Source organism: Carcharodon carcharias, chromosome 16, assembly GCF_017639515.1.
Source record: "Carcharodon carcharias isolate sCarCar2 chromosome 16, sCarCar2.pri, whole genome shotgun sequence".
Taxonomy (NCBI): domain Eukaryota; kingdom Metazoa; phylum Chordata; class Chondrichthyes; order Lamniformes; family Lamnidae; genus Carcharodon; species Carcharodon carcharias.
In genome coordinates, this window is record NC_054482.1 from 96,258,056 (window position 1) to 96,278,493 (window position 20,438).

A 20,438-nucleotide genomic window follows, 5' to 3' on the forward strand; every position below is an offset into this window, starting at 1 on the left:
TCCTGCATTTTGAGTGCGTGCGAATAATCTAATCCTCTGAGTTCACCCTATCTCCAGTTTGCTGTGGGGTTATTAATAGAATTCGGATCACACCAAAACTGAGGGGTTTGAAAATATGTCACCGTTTATAAAGGGGGAAATCAAAAGCAAAACATCTTTCTGTTTACGGACAGGTGGTGAGAGGAAAATTCAGGGCTGTTTAAATTAAACCACGTCTGGTCCATAACACTTACCATAGACTGGAGAGATCCTGCAGGGATATAAGGTAATTCCAGTAACTAAACTAATTATAAGAAAGGTTGATGTGTTCACTATCCTGGGCATGTTAATAAAAGCATGCCAAAATATCAAAGTTAGTGAACATATATTTGAAGACATTGGGATCTGGGACTAGGCCTGACCCATATTACAAAAAGATATACACAGGCTCAAGGACAAAATGGTTTACAAGAATTATACCAGAAACTGAGAGGGAACAGCTAGCAGAAGTGACTGAACAGGTTGAGGCTCTGCTGTTTAGAAACAAAGCCTTTAAAATTATGAAGTGGTTTGAGAGGAGAGAGCTAGGGAAGGTTCCACTGTTGGGGAGTCCAAAAATAAGCCCCATAAATATAGGATAGTCACCATTGGATTGCTGCTCCACTCAAATGTTTCCTCACCCCAATGCTGCTCCGTATTTCTTGCTATATCTTCAGAGCCCGGCTTCTCCAGAAATGCGGAGTGCAGCATCCATCGCGTTGCTGTAGTGTCTCAGGGGAATGACTGGACATATCCCCTTTTTTTTACGGTACTACCTGCTATATGGTAAGTTTAAATGTCCAGTGTGAATTTGGTTGAATGGATGAATGTCAGTGGATGGGCAAATGAGTGAGTCAATGAATGGTCGAATGGCTAAGGTGGTAGGATGGATAGGTGAGTGAGGTAAGTGGACATGTGGGTGAGGTAAGTGGATATGTGGGTGAGTTGCCATGTGGGTAAGGCAGCATGTGGGTAGGGCGACTATTGGGTAGGGTGGCAGGTGGGTAAGTGAGTTGGGGGGGTTGGTCGTGTTGAGAGGGTAGTCGATCATGGGGAAGTCAGAGGTGGCAGTGGGAGGGGTGGGGAGGCATATTGGGCTGGGAGAGGGCAGCCAGATCTATAGTTACCTGGAAGCTAGACTAGGATTTTTCTGTCTACCATTTCCTGGGTAACTATTGAGGTAAGTCCCACAGAACTGTCTGAAATCTCCGACTCTGGCTCACAGTCGGAGACATTCAAGGAGGGTCCCAGGGCATAAGGAATTGTCCATAGGAAATTCAGACTTCCCGGGCAATTCCCACGGAGGTCGATGCATTGAAACTTCCTCGGGGTCCTGACGTGCATCTTGGGTCGTGTGTCCAGTCTCCAATGATTTGGAGACTGGAAGGTCAGAGCCAATAAATCCAGTAAGGACTTCAGGAGAAACTTTTTTACTTAGAGAGGTGAGAATATAAAATTTGCTACCACAAGCAGTGCTTGTGATGGAATCACTCAGATACATTTACGGGCAAAGTAAGTACATGATCCCTCACTAAAAGGATGTGTTGAAAGGGTCAAACAAGTTAAAGTAGGAGGAGGTTCATGTGGAGCAATAACACCAACACAGACCTGTTGGATGAATAGTTAGTTTCTGTGCTGTAAATTCTAAGTAATTTTATGTATTGTGAAAGATTTGGGAACAAAAAAAGTCTAGAGTGGGAAGGGTAGAAAAGATGCAAAACATATCCTGCACATTGAAGGAAAATGAAGATGTATAATGCAGCCATGTTGTGTTCTCATAATGCTGACAGATTATGTAACATCTGTGGCTGCTCACTTTACATTATGAAATCAAAGTAGGGCTCTTGAAATTTTGCATATGCATATTCATGTGGAAATGTTGCAGTCACAAAACTTGCATCTGTATACAAAATTGTCATCAATTTTCTTCTTTCACCTTTTCATAAAAGTAAACTTGGGACAATTGAAATGTAATTGGAAGAAATTATTCCACATATGGTACATAATGTTCCCCAAGTTTTAATAAATGCTATCTCTTTCGAGAACCTTCCTTTATTTCCTAGCTGCTTTATCCCCCCCACGCAAGTGATTTTCTGCTCAAACTGTGAGCATTATATTGAACTGGTTGAGTTTGCTGATACCCAATGTGAATATAATTGTGTAAAAGAAATTAATCCAGGGATCATGATTGACTACTGACAATTTTCAGATAGACTGTGTTACACTTGTACTGTAGCAAAATGAAGATGATGTCAGGTCAATGCAGCCAGAATTAGTGTTTTATAATGTATACCGTTAGCAATAACTTACATTGTATACAACACCTTTAATGTAAGAAGATATTTGAAAATGCTCCACTAGAGAGTTATAGAGAATTCTAAAGCTTTGGGCCCAGATGGTTGAAATCATGGCTGCCACTGGTAGGTCAAAGGGCATGGGGAATGCACAGGAGGCCAGAGTGGAAGTTTGCATAGTTACTGGCCTTAACTATTTTCGGTTGCTACATTCAACAATTTATTAATATCTATATTCCCAGATCTCTCTGCTCCTTTTACTTCAATGCCTTCCTAAGATTAAATGGCTTCCTTATTTCTCCTATATTGAATTTCATTTGTCATGTATCCGCCCACTGAAGCTTGTTTATGTCTTTATATATTTTGGGTGTTTTCTGCCAGTCCAAAAAATTTCCCTTGACTCCTACCAGTTTATTGTTTTGTGACTGCCTTTTAATGATCTAGATGGATTCTGTTTCTATTTCAGTTATGTCCTTTCTTGCTTTCGTTATGCTATTTCTGATTAACACAGCAACCAGCTACCCTTTCTTATGGAAACATTGAACAGTACAGCACAGGGGACTATATGGCACATTGAGTTTCTGCTGCCTCTTTCAAAGAGCAATCCAGTTAGTCCCGCTGCTTGGCTTTTTCCCTGTAGCCCTGCAGTTTGTTCTATTCCGTCCCCTTTTGAAAGCTACTATTGAATCTGTATCTGCCAACCTATCAGGCAGCGCATTCCAAATCCTAACCATTGTTTGCATAAAAGAGACTTGTTTCTTCCCTTAATACATTTAATACTTTCTTAATACATTGTAGACTAGAATATTTAACTGATAATCCGGATTAAGGATTATCAATGCCTTGGTGTTAAGGCATTTAAAAAAAAATTCACTGGAACAGGCAGCCAGGCTTTGGTTTTAATGTATTTTCTGAAGAATGAGAGAGCCGAAGGAGAAAAAGCTGGAAATAATGGTAGGACATAATGATGTTGTGAGAGATGATTCTTTACCAAGATAGTCAAGGTTAGGTTTTTCAAAGAGAAGGAAATCTAAAAGATTATTCTTCCTTTAGGAGAACCAGCAATTGTACCACTGAGATGCAAAGATGTAGTTGGAAAGAGTCATAGTTTACAATAGGCGGCTTTGGCAAAGGGCACAGTAACAATTTGTACAAATTTGGCAAACTAAATGTTAGAGAAGGAATTTATTTCCTGGGAGATGGATGTTGGAATCTGGTTTCAAATCCCTCAGAAAACTTTTGAGTTTTGCCATATTTGAGCATTTTGGAGGAGATATATTCTACATACGAGTAAATATAAATAATTAGATCAGTAGACATTGTCGCTTGTTAACATTTCCTTCTGACGTTTTCAATGCCAATTGTGTCCACATCAACTTACATTTATGACCGCCTGTGATAAGGTGGGTGACATTGTAGCGGGTTTGAGCAGTCCACCTTTGTCACAAAAGTCTTTGACTTTGCAATTCCCTAAAAAGGCAATCATCAGCAATTTTACGTGGCCCGTGCAATTTAGCGGTTGGCCACAGGCCACTCGGCCAGGCAGTCTTCCCATTTTTAATTGAAACTCAATTCAGGGTGGGATAAACGTCCACCAGAGCCATTGCAATTTGAGTATGTGCGAGTTTAGGCGTGAGTTGGTTGGAGGTGGTTTCAGACAGTTCATCGCATTTTCTGTGTTTTCTGGAGGATTTTTTGGCTTACAAAGTTTTCTTAAAGGCTTTCTGTTGAGTGCCTCCTTCAGTTCATTGCATGTGCCACCTGTATTTCAGCAAATGGGTATTGTCTGCTGTGCTGGAGGGATCTCCTCTGAAGAGGAGGAGAGAGCCAGAAGGGACAGGAGGTCACAAGTCCGCAGGCAGCATCCTAGAGAGCGATCTGTGGGAAGAGAGGCATGGCCAGAGTGGGTGAAGGGCCAGCAGGAAGTGCAAGGCAGAAGGGTCCATTATCCTGCAGTGAGAGTCTACAAGCAACGCTGCAGCTACCCAGACATGTCGGAGGCCCAATGCTGAAGGACTCTCCAGAGACACGGTGGTCTTCATTTGCTAGATGATTGGCCAGAAATTGCCTCAAATTGTGTAGGTGGCCACCCTATGCCAGTGGCTCTGAAGGTGACAGTGGCCCTGAACCAATCTGCTGGCCACAGCTACATCAAGCTGGTCACTGATGCTCTGTTCTAACGGGTCGTGAACTTCATTCATTTCGGGACTGACGAAGCCAGCCAGGCCTACCGAGCCAGGGGCTATGCTGTAATTGCTGGGTTTCCCTGCGTCCAAGGTGCCATAGATTGCAAGCATGTGACCATAAATGTGCCAGCAGGTGAGTTGGGTGCCTTCAGCAACAGAAAGATGTTCCACTCCATGAGCTCCCAGCTTGCTTGCGACCACAAGACACAGATTTTGCAGGTCTGTGCCAGGTACCCTGGAAGCTGCCATGAAGCGTACATCCTGAGAAACTCACAGGTGCCAATACTCTTTGTTGCTGCAGCTCGTTTGAATGGTTGGCTCCTGAGTGACAAAGGCTATCCCCTGAAAAGGGGATGAAACCACTCGGACGCCCAAGGACAGAAGCGGAGGAGAGGTAAAATAGAAGTCATGGCTCTACAAGGGCGGTAATTGAGAGGACCATTGGCCTGCTCAAGATGAGGCTCCACTGCCTGGACCGATCGGGGGAGCACTGCAATATCCTCCAGTGTGCGTCTTGCTTATTGTCATTGTGTGCTGCCCACTGCACACTCTGGCTCTGTCAAGGGGGGGGACCCATTGGAGGATGAAGACAGCGAGGCAGCTCCCCAAGCCGCAGAGGAAGACTCAAGTAATGGGTATGAGGAGGAGCCGGAGGAGGCCCGGGGTGAGGACCTGGATGCGGAAGTGAGGAGCCTTATGGGAGGCATTGAGAGCAGGGAGGCCTTGATTCTCCATTCATTCAGGTAGGCATGCAATGTATGGCTTGAAAGTGAAGGCATGGGTGATGCCACCTTACTGAACGTGCTTGATAAGGCCACCCTGTGACCTTTATATCAAATAACGACCTCTGAAGTAAAGTTTGCAGCCCTTCCAGTCTGTCAGGAGCCACACCCATGCCCAGCATCTATGAAAGACATGAAGTGCATTCAGACCATGACACATAATGGGGAGAGTCTCCACGTCGGCGTGTGGGGCCCGCAGTGATGTTGGGCGTGTGTCCCGACGTTATCGTGCATCATTCAGATCTTCCATTCGGCAGGCGCGCGCTGGACTCGGCTGCGCACCCGCTGAACTGTCAAAGGCCTGTTAAGGCCATTTAAAAACCAATTAATGAATGCTGCCTGTCCAACCTTAAGGTTGACGGGCAGGTGAAGAGCCCAAGCGGCTTTCGCGTTTTTCATGAAACCTCATCCACGAGCGGGCTGATCTGGGAAAAAATTTGGAGGCAGCCACATGTGCTGCTGGGTGCAGAGAGGGGCTGTTAAAAGGCCCATCTCAGAGCTGTGGGCCGTTATCCCAGTTAAAATAAAAACAGAAGGGCCCCCTGCCCTCACCACTCACACCCTCTCAACCCCCCTACACCCTCCCTATGCCCTACCCATGCCACCTCCTGTCCCCCTCTCACCCTTATGGCCCTTGTACCCCCAATGCCAAACTATGGCACTTGCATTCCCATTCACCCACTGTACATTTTACAGAGCCCATGAACGCTATCGTGACTTTATGATGTGCTAAACAAAATGCTTTAAACACAATCATTCATTGGTAACTACACTTCCTTCAAAAAAAAACTCCTATTTACTGGAGGGGAATAAAAATGTCATTCATCCAGACTCTTTAAAGTTTCAATAGCTGAATCTGCAACCGCTTGAAACCTCTTTGTCTTGCGTAAACATTGTGGAATTGACAGAAGAGACCAGAGAGCCAGAACTGTCAACCAAGCAATGTGTTCCCCGGGGCTCAGGTGTTTCAACAGGCGAATGGAATTCTGGGCTCTCAGCCGAGCTTCGTTATGTATTCTTGGCTGAGAGTAGTCCAATGCTACCTTCGGACTATGATGATTGACTCTAAAAATCACAGTAACCATCTTTGATACACCTCCAGTCACTAAAAATCACAGTAACCATCCTTGGTACACTTCCAGTTACTTTGACCAACCCCCCATCCATACTCCTCCCCCTTCGGGTCCCATTGACCTCAGCATTATTAGAGTTCCTTTATGTCTTAATAGTGATTTTTAGTACTTTAAAATAAATGAGCATTGTAATTCTTAGCTCAGAATATCCAACTTGCAAATAATAATTACTACATACCTTTAGCTTTAAATCTCCATTGCGTTTCTCTAATTTGGTTGTTTCCTTGATGATCCGCTCAGTAAAACTCATTGCTTCCCCCCAACAGATGAACATGTATTCCAAATATTTTTGGCCCCAGTGTGAAGAACTTTGCATTTATCCACATTTAATTCCATTTGCCTTCCGTCTGCCTACTCCCCAAGCATTCTCAAAATCTCCTGTAGTGTATCCTGTTCAGCTTTGCAGTCTACCACCTTCACTGGCTTTGTGTCAAAATTTAACATCGAGCAACATAAGGAGGTATTGGAGCAGCTGACCAAAGGCTTGGTCAAACTGGTAGCTTTTAAGGAGCATCTTAAAGGAGGTAAGAGTAAAAGAGAGGCAGCAAGATTTAAGAAAGGAATTCCAGATCATAGGACATTGGCAGCCGAACACCAATGATGGAGTGATTAAAATCAAGGATGCTCAAGAAGCCATAATTAGATGAGCGCACATATCTGACAGTTGTATGGCAGGAAGTGATTACAGAGATGAGGTGGGGCGGGGTGGGGTGGTGGTGGTGAGACTATGGAGAGATTTGAAAACAAGGATGAAAATTTTAAAATCAAGACTTTGCTTGACCAGGAACCAGAGTAGGTCAATGAGCATGGGTTGATGGGTGAACAGGACTTGGGGTGGAATTTAATGCCCCACCAGATGTGAGTTAAGAGACAGGGGGGCCATTTGATCGGGCAGGAGGGATCCTGCCATCTCCCCCAATTAATTCAGGGGCAGGAAGGCTTGAAAACAATGTTCCTGCTCAGGCACCAATTGAGCCCCTCAAGTGGGCAGATTCCTGCTGCCAATTCAGGAAGTAATTCCCCTGTGGTTCCCAGAGATTGGGTTGGTGGGGGTGTCGCCAATTTTGGGTTTGGACTTCGGGCCTCCCACCATCCTTATTAAATTCCACCCTAGGTGTGAGTAATGACATGGGGAGCAGAGTTTTGGATGACCTCAAGCTTATGGAGGGTAGAATGTGGAAGTCCAGCCAGGACTGTTAGAATAGTCAAAAGTTAGAGGTAACGACTGAGGGTTTTAACAGGAGATGAGCTGAGATGGGGGTAGAGTCAGACAATATTATAGAGGTAAAGATAGGTTGTCTTACTGACTGGATATGTGTTCAGAAGCTCCTCTCAGGGTTTGGGAATAGTCTGATCTAGCCTCAGAAAGTTCCCTAAAAAGGGATGAAGCTGGAGGCTAGGAAATGGAGTTTGTAGCTGGGTGAAGACAATAGCTTCAGCCTTCCAATGTTTATTTTGAGAAGATTCTTGCTAATTCAGTACTGGATGTGAAACAAAGCCAGCCTGTAATGTAGAGATAATGGAGAAATCGAGAGAGATGGTGGTAAGGTAGAGCTGGGTGTTGGCTGTTTTTGGATGATGTCCCCAAGAGGCAGCATATAAGTGAGAAATAAGAGGGGGTGAAGGATGGATCCTGGGTGACACTTGAGGTAACAGTGCAGGAGCAGGAAGAGATTGCAGCAGATTCTCTAGCTATGATTGGATAGATAAGGATGGAATCAGGCGAGTGCAGACCCATCCAACTGGATGATGGTAAAGAGGTGTTGGAGCAAAATGGTTTGGTCAACGCAGATACTAATCCAAATCTGTGGGGTCACATGTAACTTTCTACCAGTCTAATGACAATAACTATATAATCATCCTCTGGATACCAATTGTAACCATGATAAAATATTTTTATTGATTCTCACTTTCTTTATTTTTCCTAAAAGCGTGCCCAGGGAACTGTACCAGAACCCTTACTGAATTCCAAATTCCTGCTGCTTGCGAATAAAAACCTTCTGCCGTATCTGACCTTCAGTGAATAATGAAGGAAGAGATGGCAAACATGCTTCTATTTTTGTTTGGTGGTTTCTTGGGTTAATGCAAGTCAAGTTTATGTTCTAGTAAAGATGAAGAAAGTAAGATTGGAAGCAATTTCTATTATGAATATAGTGATAAGCCAGATGCTGCAGGTCATTGTGATTGCTGTGTACAATTCATGGGAAGTCATGATTCAGCAATATACAAATAAATGCAACAATTCATCCAGTGCTGCCCAAGCAGTTGTGGAGGATGAGGAGGTGGAGAAGGTGCAACAAGGTGCAGTAAATCTGAATAATCCTCAAAATATCCTGAATTCACTGTGACCTAGCTGTAACCTCGCATGTTTTACTTTCTTCTGCTGTGAAATGTTTTTGTTAAATGTGCTGTTTCTTTCTCTTGCTGTCTTTTCTTTACCCTCTCTGTTCAGTTACTTACATGGTTTACAATTTGTGCACCATACCTTGATTCTGCTTCTCCTTTTTGGGCTCTGCTTTTACAAATTTTTTCTAATTTTCTTCTGTTTCTATTTTCTCTCTTTTTTTAAAAAAAACTTCATTCAAGGATGAGTAAAGCAGCATTTATATGGGGATTTATATTCACCCAATATTTTTAAAGGTAACTCTCTTTTATCCTGAAACTCAAAACAGTGTGCAAGACAAGAGTATAATCATGGTTATGTATGGGTGTTTCTGTTTACAATATCTTTTAGATTTCTGTGATTTATCTGGTCCTAAGGATATTTACATCTTAACCAGAGTACAAATACTTATTCTGAAGCAGCTAGTCTTTCCAAGTTACCAGACAAATGCCTCAGGGAAGACAAACTATTTAAATGAAAAGTAAGCATAGCATAAATGGTTTTTATGTTTCACACATTAAGGTTTGTATTAGAATGGGGTATTTGCAATCAGATATCTGTGGCTCGCTTCTTGTGTGCATCCCTCTCATACATGGCGAGTTAGTGATAAGATTTCCATGACAACCACATTGTGAATAAGATTGACTTTTGGCAGGTTTATAATGTCAATTTTGATTATGCAACGGAAGCACTTGACAGAATATGTTGCTTGCAAAAGGATCTGTTTTAATGTGTGAGTATGAAAGTAAACACTTACAAGAAAAATGTCTTTACCTGGTTTATTCCAGGGCTATGAGAAACTGGAGAATAATTTTGATGACATCAAACACACCACTCTCAGTGAGCGAGGAGCACTTCATGAAGCAATGAGGTAAGTCCAAGTTGCCATGGCAACAATCACCGATTGGTAAAGGAAAAAGCCATTCTTTATTATTGGGAGGAAGAAATGAGTTCATTGCCACCATTCTGATCTTTTCTCTAAGGTATTAATTTGTCAGTAGAGTATCTTCCCTTGGGGTTGTGCTTAGGTTGCAAGGATGCAGCTAGTTCAGCTTGTGTGTGCAATCAGAATTTAAATAATGTTTTCACTTCAGCTCCCTGCCTCCACAAGACAAAAAAGCTTTTTTTTTGCTGGTCTTCTGCCACTTAAAAGGAACTCAATCATTTTAGCCCAACAGCTGATGGGTATTATGACATTTTCTTCACCCTGGGAATTCTTTATGTCCTTAGAAATATTCTAGTCTAAAGTAATTTTGTCGCAAATTTTATCAATTCCAGTGCTCTGAATCGTAAATTTCATAAAAAGAGGATTATTCACGTTTAAGCCACAATATACCATTTTTATTAAACTTATATATGTGTGGATCATATTATAACTCAAACGCCAAAGTGATGTGTGATTCATAGGTCATTCAGTTACTTAGTGAAAGTGATATTCAGTGCTTTCATGCATAGGTTGATGTTTAATAATCAGTCTGTTGTCACTTTTTTCCTCAAGCTTTTACTAAACTGCAGATATTAGTTTGAGACAAAATTCAGTCGAGCCAATGCACAGTCTCCAGTGAGGAGTAATACTGATTGTTCTGCATTCCTCTCTTGTCAGGGAAGCAGAGGTCTGCACATATATTGAGTTTAATTAATTCATGTACATCTACTGGTTAAGTTATAATGTTAGCTGAGGTGTGAGGAACCATTTATCTCTGTGCTAACACCAAAAAGTTTTTCTTTTAAAAGTTCTCTTTGGTTGTGGTATAATTGCTAGAGGTGCAATGTAAATTTAAAGCAGTGTCACATTACAGAACTTTGAAAGCATTCACACCACTTACCCAAACACATTGCAGCAAGTCACTTATATCATCTTTTTTTTACTGTTGATGTGACTCATTGCATTCGCACAACAATTATGGTATAATTGGCCCATAAGATTAATAGGGTAGGTAAGGTGCGATATTTAAAAGCTCAGCATAGACTTGAGTTAAATTTTATAGCATTGAAAATAACTCAATCTATAAAATGTTATGTTAATGATAAAAATACATCTGTAAATGACAATATTTATAATATTAATATGTGTATCTAAGATTTGTTCATCTTTTTAATTTTCTAATTGTTAATCACTTTTGTCTTTCTTTTTTAACAAAGATTGTAAATCTGTATCTGATATTTTTAGCCTTAGGGGTGAAATCCAAATTCAGCAGTGAGCACAATAGATAATAATGAATGGGCAGCCCTTTTTCCACTGTACCCTGTCATCAATGGTCAAGAAAATTTGGTAGGACGTAAAACAGATTGCTATTCGTTAGTAACCATTTTGCGATACGGGGGTCAGATTTGTATTTCATCACATTTGCATGTCTTTCTCTACTCCCTTCCCTGATACTGGGAGGGTCAGCAACTTAGCGGGTGCAGCGAGGCTGTTGGTGGCGGAACTGGACGTGCGAGGCACTTCCTCTTGTAGGCAGAATGTCTGGCCTCATGAGGTTATGTGGCTGCCCAAATTAGGCATTCATGCGCGAGGAGCATAGGGACTCATGAGGTGGGGACAGGCGACACCTCCACTGTTACCTCACGGGGGTCAAAGGTCTGGGTACCATATTTAAAGGGCACCTGGACTGGAATTCATTCCCTGCAAGCCAGGAGCATTATTATTGCTGCCTAAGAGGAGGATTTAGGAATTATAGCTGCAGCCATCCCCTCTCCACCTGCCACCTGGATCCCTATAACTGCTGCCGCCCCCTCTCCATCTCCTGCCATCTGTTGATCCCTGGAGCTGCTGCCACCCCATACAAAAACGGGCAAATGTCTGAATGCAGACAAAAAGTGGCCCCACAGTTCAGAAATGCCTCCCTGCAGTTTCCCCCCAAGGCCTTCCGGGCAGTTCTGTTTCTCAGGGATGGCATCAGGAGGCCCACCCTCCTGTCCTGAATACTTTTAACCCATGGGAAGCCCTATACCTAACATCGACCACACCGTGGTCTCCACCCACCCCACTGTGATCAGCTTCATCCTCCAGGTTCACAGCAGAGAACTCTCTTGTTGACGCAGCAATGTCTGTGGATGTTTGCACAGTGACTCTGGAGCTGGAAGTCATCAACCTGCACCCTCCTTCAATCACATTTCCCTCAATCACCCTTGACTCTCACTTCATCATTCTTGCCCTGCCTTCATTGACCTTTGACCCACGTCCATCACACCTGACCAGCTATCATTGATCCTTGAGCTCCCCCCCCCCCCCCCGCACAGTGGAACTGCCCCTGGTTACCCTTGATCCACCACCCATCATTCTCGACCCTTCCTCTACCATCCTTGACCTTCCCTCTGTTACCCTCAGCCCTCAGGACTTCAGCAGTAACCTTCCCTGTATAACCCATGATCACTACACAATCATGTTTGACTTACTATCTTTCAAATTGACCTTCCCTGTATATTCCAACTTCCTCTGTCCCTCATGAGACTTTGTAGAGCTGGCATCTGTCTCTCTCCCTCTCTCCCTCCCTCGGTCAGCCATGATCCATCCCCCTTTAACAGCCAGACCTTGATCTTAATCATCAATGCCTCCTCTTTAGCAGTTGAACAAAGCTCCCCAGAGGGAAATAGCAGCTCCTGTGCACTCCAAGTTCATCAGGAAGACTATCTCACCTGCTGCATATCACAGTTAGGTGGTTGTGAATCTAAAGGCAAGTGTTTCTCGTTTGCTGATTACTTCATTGGAAAGATACTCTTAATTCTGGCAATGTTGACTTTTAATGAGCATGCATGACATTAAGATGTATTAAAAAGATGTTCTCACGCTTGCTGTCAAGAAACTCGATCCGTCATCAATCCACTGCCAATTTACTTGCATAGTTTAATCCCACTATCAGGAAGCTGACATTTGGCCTGCTGCACAATGAAGTGCCTGTGCCCACCTCACTTCCCACTCCTTCGAGCTTCATAAGATTCCACTCCAAGACTTCCATCATTTTTTCCCCAAGATTACCACTAGAGTTTGTATATTGTCTGATTTTTTTTTTGTTTTAAAAATAAATAAATTATATCACCACTCTCAGGAGAAAACTGAAGCGCACAGTTTGCATCTCTCGGACTAGGTTCTAAGAGTTGGGAAGAACCTATGTTCTTTGATGATGTGGTGCTAGGTATTAATATTCTAGTGCTCAGTCAGGATGGTGCGTGAATTTGGTCCGTTTTCATTTTCAGGATCTTATGCATGTTTGATTATGACTAAAACATCTCCCCTATATCTGCAGGGAGGATTTTTTTTAACCATGAAAATACTCATAACTTTAAAAAAACCTCCCCGTCTCAATAAAAGTTATTTGCAAAATAGACCTTTTATTTTTTACTTATTTATTTTGCCATATTATTTGTGTGTCCCCATGTCATGTTTACATTGCCAAAACAAGCAGGAAAAAAATATCAGGCACCAGGGATTAAAAGGAAAGTAATTTAAGTTTCTGCAAGATCTTTGTTTTCTGTGAATGGCCGTTGATGAAAATCAAGTTTACAGAGATATGGAAAGAGGAAAGCCAACTCCATTACACAGACCATGTGCATTAGGCATTGTTTTGGATTCCTCCCAATTTATCAAAAATCCTGTCTGAGTGTAATATCCACAAGTAAAACTTCCAATGTGATGCTGTACCTGGTGCCTACACCTTTAAAATAATTCGGTGAAAATTACTGAGTATTAGTCCGACAGCACAATGCACATTATTCAACCCAAATTGTGTTCGTCAGATGGTATTTTCCTTCTTCTCAACAGGGCTGCAGTCTTATTCTGTAGAGTATTTAATCATCTATGCCTGTACCTATTCTTATGACCTTGAATCTTCCAGCTCATTTTGTCCCTACTTCTTCTCACAACGTAGCTTGTACATAAGTATGAGGAATTAAATTTGGATAGAGCTGACTACATGTTAGCATCTCTCGGCTTAGGTTCCAAGGCTGGGATTTTCCAGCCCCGTCGTAGGCAGGGACCTGCTGCGGGAGATTCAGCGGCCCAGCCAAAAGTCCATTGACTTTCGGCGAGACTGGATGACCCCGCCCCTCCCCCCCCTGTGGGTGGGGCCGGAAAATCCCAATTAAAGTGTTGTGAAGACCCTATCTTCTTTGACAATGTGGTACCAAGTATTAACATTCTAGTGCTCGGTCACAAAGCTATGCTAATTTTGGTCCATTTTAATTTTCAGGATTTTTTGCAAGTTTAATTATAACTAAAAACATCGCCCCTATATTTACAGCATCATTCTATTTTTGAATATAGGCACCAGGTAATTTTACAGGTCCTATTACAGATACTTTAACTTGTTAATTGGATAGAGCATACCTTTTAGATTTGAACACTCTGTCATGAAAGGACTTTCACAACCTTTCTCGTTATATGAAATCTGTAGGTGCAAGTAATCTCTGATTATGTATTAGTTGTGAAGCGATGATCCCTGTTCATGAGTCAATTCTCCAGTAATATGGGAAAAATGTACTTCAGAAGACAGTGGTGTTGATTTTCTGGCTAGTGGGGTCTGTACTGCTGATGTGGAAAGGGAATGTAAGGACTGCAAACTTGGGCTGGGATCCAGATTTCTAGGCAGCCTCTAAACCAGACTAAATCACTGTCTTGCAAATTTACATGCATGCTTCATTAAAGTTCTGATTTTTATGCAAATTAAGAAGATGGGTCCAAATTATACCTGTCACTTTATGGGGCATGTGGTACATTCTTTGTTCCAGTCCTACTCAGGCCCCTTATCATGACTCTTTTCGCATTCAAGGGATCATCCTCCGCCATTTCCGCCAATTCCAGCATGATGCCACCAGCATACATACCTTCCCCTCACCATCAGCATTCTGTAGGGACCATTCCTTCCGGGACACCCTGGTCCACCCCTTCATCACCTGCAGCACCTCATCCCCTTCCCACAGCACTTTCCCATGCAATCATAGAAGGTGCAACACCTGCCCTTTACCTCCTCCCTCCTCACCATCCAAGGGCCCAAACACTTCTTTCAGGTGAAGCAGTGCTTCACTTGTATCTCCTTCAATTTAGTCTACTGCATTCGCTGCTCCCAATGCAGTTTCCTCTACATTGGAGAGACCAAACACAGACTGGGTGACCACTTTGCGAAACACCTCCGGTCTGTCTGCAAGCATGACCCAGACCTTCCTGTTGTTTGCCATTTCAACATTCCATCCTGCTCTCATGCCCATATGATCATCCTTGGCCTGCTGCAATGTTCCATTGAAGCCCAACGTAAACTGGAAGAATAGAACCTCATCTTCCAACGAGCTACGTTACAGCCTTCCAGACTTAACATTGAGTTCAACAACTTCAGACCAAGAACTCTCTCTTCCATCCTCACCCTGATATTTTTATCTCCTTTTTTCTACATTCATTTTTATTTTTTTTTTATCCACTTATTATTATTTTTATTCATTTATCTGTGGTTTTATCCCCTTTTTTATCCCCCTTCTATCCCATTTTCTATCCTTCTTTCCCACCACCGACCCCTTCCCCCACCCCATCCCCTACAGGGCCATCTGTTACTTGTTCCATGTTGTTCTTTCATACAATGCTACCCTTGTTCTGCTATTATCACATTCTGCTTCCTTACCTTTATGCCGCTATCAGCACCTTTTTTAGCCCTTACCATAACCATTTACACTCCCTTTGTCCTTTAGTTCATGACATCTTTGTCAGTCCCTCCTTTGCCCCACTGGCCTTCTATCCAGCTCCACCTGCCCCCCCCCCCCCCCAACTTAAGCAGCATGAATTTCATCACATTTCCACTTCAGCTTTAAAGAAGGGTCATACAGACTCAAAATGTTAACCCTGTTTCTCTCTCCACAGATGCTGCCTGACCTCCTGAGTTTTTCCAGCATTTTCTGTTTTTGTTTCAAATTTCCAGCATCCGCAGTATTTTGCTTTTATCAATGTTTAGATGCAGCACACTTTTTAAAAGCTGTTCTGCTTTTCTGTTTTTATTACAAAGTGAAAAAGCTCACACTTAATTCTCCCAGTGTCCTGGCCAATATTTATCCCTAAGATGGGTGATCTTGTCATTATCTCTCTGTTTTTGTGGAGTTTGTGTTCCCTATGTCACAACAGTGAATACAGGCCAAAAGTTCCATATTGGCTTTGGGATGTCAAGAAGTCATAAAAGGTTCTATATAAATGCAAGTACTTTCTGCTTTCATTCTTTTAACAACATCATCTTTTTCAAAGGGACTAACACTGGAAGCTAAACTGCATTTGATCTGCCCAAAGTAAGGCTAAGCCTATAGTTTTGCAGAAGTTGAACCCTATGTTCTCCAGTCCTGTGCTGACAGAGGAAGGCAGACAATGTCCTTATGTCTGTGCCTGAACTTATCTTCATAACTTGATATCCTTCAGATATTAGAGTTTTGAGGGATTTTTTTTTGGTGCGGGCAGGCAGGGTTGGGAAGCGCTGTGGAGAAGGGGGTGGTACGCAAGGAGAAAAAGACCACTGCACAAGCCATACACCAGCTGTCGGGAACAACCTGCCAAAGGCATTGTATGCGACAGTTAAACCTGGGCAATAATGTTTAGTAAATATGTGAAAATAGTTCCATCTGGCAATCTTGCATATGTTATCAGTTGGAACCAGAGGAGAGATATCTAAGAAGCAATCATGGAATGGGAAGAAGTGACTGTTGCCTTTTTCCTTCGACTCCTTACCTGTCAGATATATTGTCAGATTGTTTAATCCTCCATTTGGATTTCCATTGCTTTCTTGCTGGTTTGCCTCGAGTCTTTGCGCTATCGGAACCGAATGACTATCAAGACTTTGTAAGAAATTTTCTTCTCTGTAAATATCTACAGAGTAGAAAGGACATTCTGGTTCTGACATTTGTCAGCAAAATACCAAAAGGAACAACAATTTCTTTACCACAACTGAAACTGGGAAACTGACCTTAGGTTACAAAATTCCAAGTGAATCCTCAGGACTGCCTTGTCAGAATGCCAAGTCGTAGAATCTCACAGCACAGAAGGAATCCATTTGGCTTATTGTTCTTATGCCAGCGCTTTGATGGGTCAATCCAAATAGCTCTTCCTTTAAAGCCCTGCACATTCTTTTTTTCGGGTATGTATCCAATTCGCTTTTGAACATTACTACTGAATCTGCTCCCACTGCCCTTTCAGCAGTGCATTGCAGACCACACCAACCCCTTGCACATTTTATATTCACCTTCTATCCCCTCTGGTTCTTTTGCGGATTAGCTTAAAATTGTGCCCGCTGTTTATCGGCCTACCCACCATCTATGAATTATTGATCATAATTCACTAATTCAGCGAATTGAAACTACTGACAATTGTGTAGTTTTTTTTCTTAAACTCTCATATTCAGAGGTTTCAAACAGTGGGACACATTTGCTTTGAGGAAGTGTAGTCAAGGTAGCTGTGGGAGTCAGTGAGCTGATAGTGGATATTTGTCAATAGACTATAGACATGAGACAGAAAAGTTGAAGAAAGGAAGGGAAGAGTTGGAGATGAACCATGGAGATGAAGAGTGGAAATTGAAAGCAAAGTTGATGACATTTTCTTGTATGGGATGAGAGCAAAACATGGCACTGATACAGTCATCAGTTACTGAAAAAATAAGTGAGGGAGGTGACCTGATTGGACTGGAACAAAGAATGTTCCACATATCCCACAAAAAATGCAAGCGTATAAAGGTTTAAATAGTAAGCCCTTTATTTTTTTTCTTTTTACTCATTTACAGGATGTCTGCATCACTGGCTGGGCCAGCATATATCATCCATCGCTAATTGCCCTTGAGAAGGTGGTGGTGAGCTGCCTTCTTAAACTGCTGCGGCCCATGTGCTATAGGTACACCCACAGTGATGTTAGGGAGGGAGTTTCAAGATTTTGATCCAGCGACAGTGAAGAAATGGCGATATTTTTCCAAGTCAGGATGGTGAGTGGCTTGGAGGAGAACTTCCAGGTGGCTGTGTTCCCCTGTGTCTGCTGCCCTTGTCCTTCTAGATGGTAATGGTTGTGGGTTTGGAAGGTGCTGTCTAAGGAGCCTTGACGAATTCCTGCAGTGTGTCTTGTAGATGGTACACACTGCTGCTACTGTGCATCGGTGATGGAGCAAGTGAATGTTTATGGAAGGGGTTTCAATCAAGTACGCTGCTTTGTCCTGGAAGATGTCAAGCTTCTTGAGAGTTGTGGGAGCTGCTCTCATCCAGGAAAGCAGAGGATATTCCATCACACTCCTGACTTGTGCCTTGTAGATGTTGGCCAGGCTTTGGGGAGTCAAGAGGTGAGTTGCTCACTGCAGGATTCCTAGCCTCTGATCTGCTGTTGTAGGCACAGTATTTATATGGCTAGTCCAGTTCAGTTTCTGGTCAATGGTGGCCCCCAGAATGTTGATAGTGGGGGATTCAGCAATTGTAATGCCATTGAATGTCAAGGGGCAATGGTTAGATTCTCTTTTGCTGGAGATGGTCATTGCCTGGCACTTGTGTGACGCAAATGTTACTTCCAGTTGTCAGCCCAATCCCGGATATTGTCCAGGTCTTGCTGCATTTGGCCATGGACTGAGGAGGTGAGGGGTGTCAAAGAAGTAGTTGTTCAATGTAAGAACTGTTTCAGCCAGTCAAAAGATGGGCCTTCATTCAAGGAAGAGGTGGAGAGCCCTCAGGCTGTCCTGGTGGAGAATGATGATGCAGAGGGATTGGAGTTCCATGGTGAAGAGGGTGAATGCAGATTCAATAGTCACCTTCTAAAGAGAACTGGATATCACCTGAAAGGAAAACATTTACCGGGCTAGTGGGAAAGGGTGGGGGAATGGGACTAACTAAATTAGTCTTGCAGAGCACCGGCTCGATGGGCCAAATGGCTGACTTCTGTGCTGTAACCATTCGATGATTCCATGATAGGGCCAGGGAAAATGTGGAGGAGGGGTTTCTAAATAGTTTGTGTAAAGTGGTACACTCTGTGGATGATCCCTTAACAGCATGATACAATCCTTGTGGCTCCCCCATTTCGGTTTACCCCACCCATAACGGTCGTGTTGTCACTGTTGAGACTCAAAGTTCTGGAATTCCCTCCCTAAACCTCTTCAACTTTCTATCCTCCTCCTATACTTTTTGATGAAGCTATTGGTCACGTGTTTTAGGGCAGAATTTTCTGCCTGCTGGGTGGGCGTGGCCCGACCCAATCTCTGGCAGGCAGGGAGCTGATCCCCGCCGGAGAAGTGGGCTGCGCCGCCATTTTATGTGGGCGGGCCCCCAGCGTGACGTGTGGCAGGAAGCGCTATGTGCTTCCTGTGCGGGCGGGGGGATTCCCCAAAAGCGAGAGTGCGCTCTTTTGCGCATGCGCAGGAAAGAGTGCTTATCTCCCTGAGGCTAAGTGCTGCCTCAGGGAGATCGCTTCCACTTTGAAAAATATTAAAAATAGAAAAAGAAATTCCCCAACATGTCCCCCTCATGTGACAATGTCACATGAGATGGGACATGTTCATAATTTACATAATAACTTAATTAAAATTTTAAAACCCTGCATGAAACCTCATCCCGCCGCTGGATGAGGTTTCGTGTTTTCTCTATTTGCCCGCTGGGGCTCCTGGCCTGCCCGCCAACCTAAAGGCTGGACGGGCAGGTTCTTTAATTGTTTGAATGATCCTGTCAATGGCCTCAATTGGCCACTGACAGGTCGGCGGGCCCGCAGCTGATTTTGCTGCGCCCCCGCCTTCCTGAAAATTTAAATGGGACGGGATGACGTCAGGGGTTCCGCCCGACATCATCACGCGTCATTTTATGCGTCGGCGAGCGGGCCCCGCCTCCTGCTCACCGATGGGAAAATTCTGCCCCTAATGTCTCCTTCGACTTGCTGAGAATTTTTGTCTAACTAAGTTCCTGTGAAGTACCTTGGAATGTTTTATTATGTTAATAGTGCAACGAAAATGCAAGTATTTTGTTGTTATTGATTGTGGAAGATTGAACTATTGAAGATTTAACGTGAACCCTATTAGAATTAGGTTTCAAACAGTTTCCAGTGGACATGTGTGATATGCCTATGCAGAAAATCACATGAGGTCAAAGCAACCAACTTGGTATTAATTTGAAGAATGAAGAAAACGTCATCAAGTAGGTAATCAAACTTTGAAGAAAGTAGATTAATTATGATAAATTAATCAGTTAACTTACATCTGAATTTCATTAGAACACTATTCTTTCTATCCTTTTAGAGTATGTTTGAAGGAGGTATCCTGCAATCTCAGTGCAAATAACAAAGATTATGAACAAATATGCTTTGCATTGTCAAATATGCTGCATTATTTCTGCATGTCAAATATTGAGAGAAATGTGCTATGAATTCATATATTTGTCCTACTTGAAGTCTTCATTGAATTACAGTGATATATTTCATTTGATAACTGAATTTTTCGCCTGGATATGAATTGCTGTTCCAGTCCGCTTGACTAGGAAGTTTTTCTTAAAGAACTTACCTGTTTAGGTCTTGAGTGTTCCCACTTGTCTTCCCCAGCACAGATGTTTAAAATGGCACTTGGGGAATTTAAGAATATAATGAATTTGGTTAGAAAAGAATCACTGGCAAGAAAACTGATGCTTTTCTTAAATCTTGTGAACGACAAACATTTAATTGCATGTCCATATAT

General features: G+C 42.8%; 1 protein-coding gene across 1 annotated transcript in view; it reads left to right on the top strand.

Annotated features, from left to right (window-relative positions):
• The window catches only part of LOC121289338 (dihydropyrimidine dehydrogenase [NADP(+)]-like), an 838,466-nt gene that overhangs the window by 169,583 nt on the left and 648,445 nt on the right, over window positions 1-20,438 (top strand). The window contains exon 3 of the mRNA XM_041208692.1: window positions 9,585-9,667. Coding sequence (XP_041064626.1) covers window positions 9,585-9,667 — 83 coding nt within the window. The remainder of the gene's footprint in view (window positions 1-9,584; window positions 9,668-20,438) is intronic.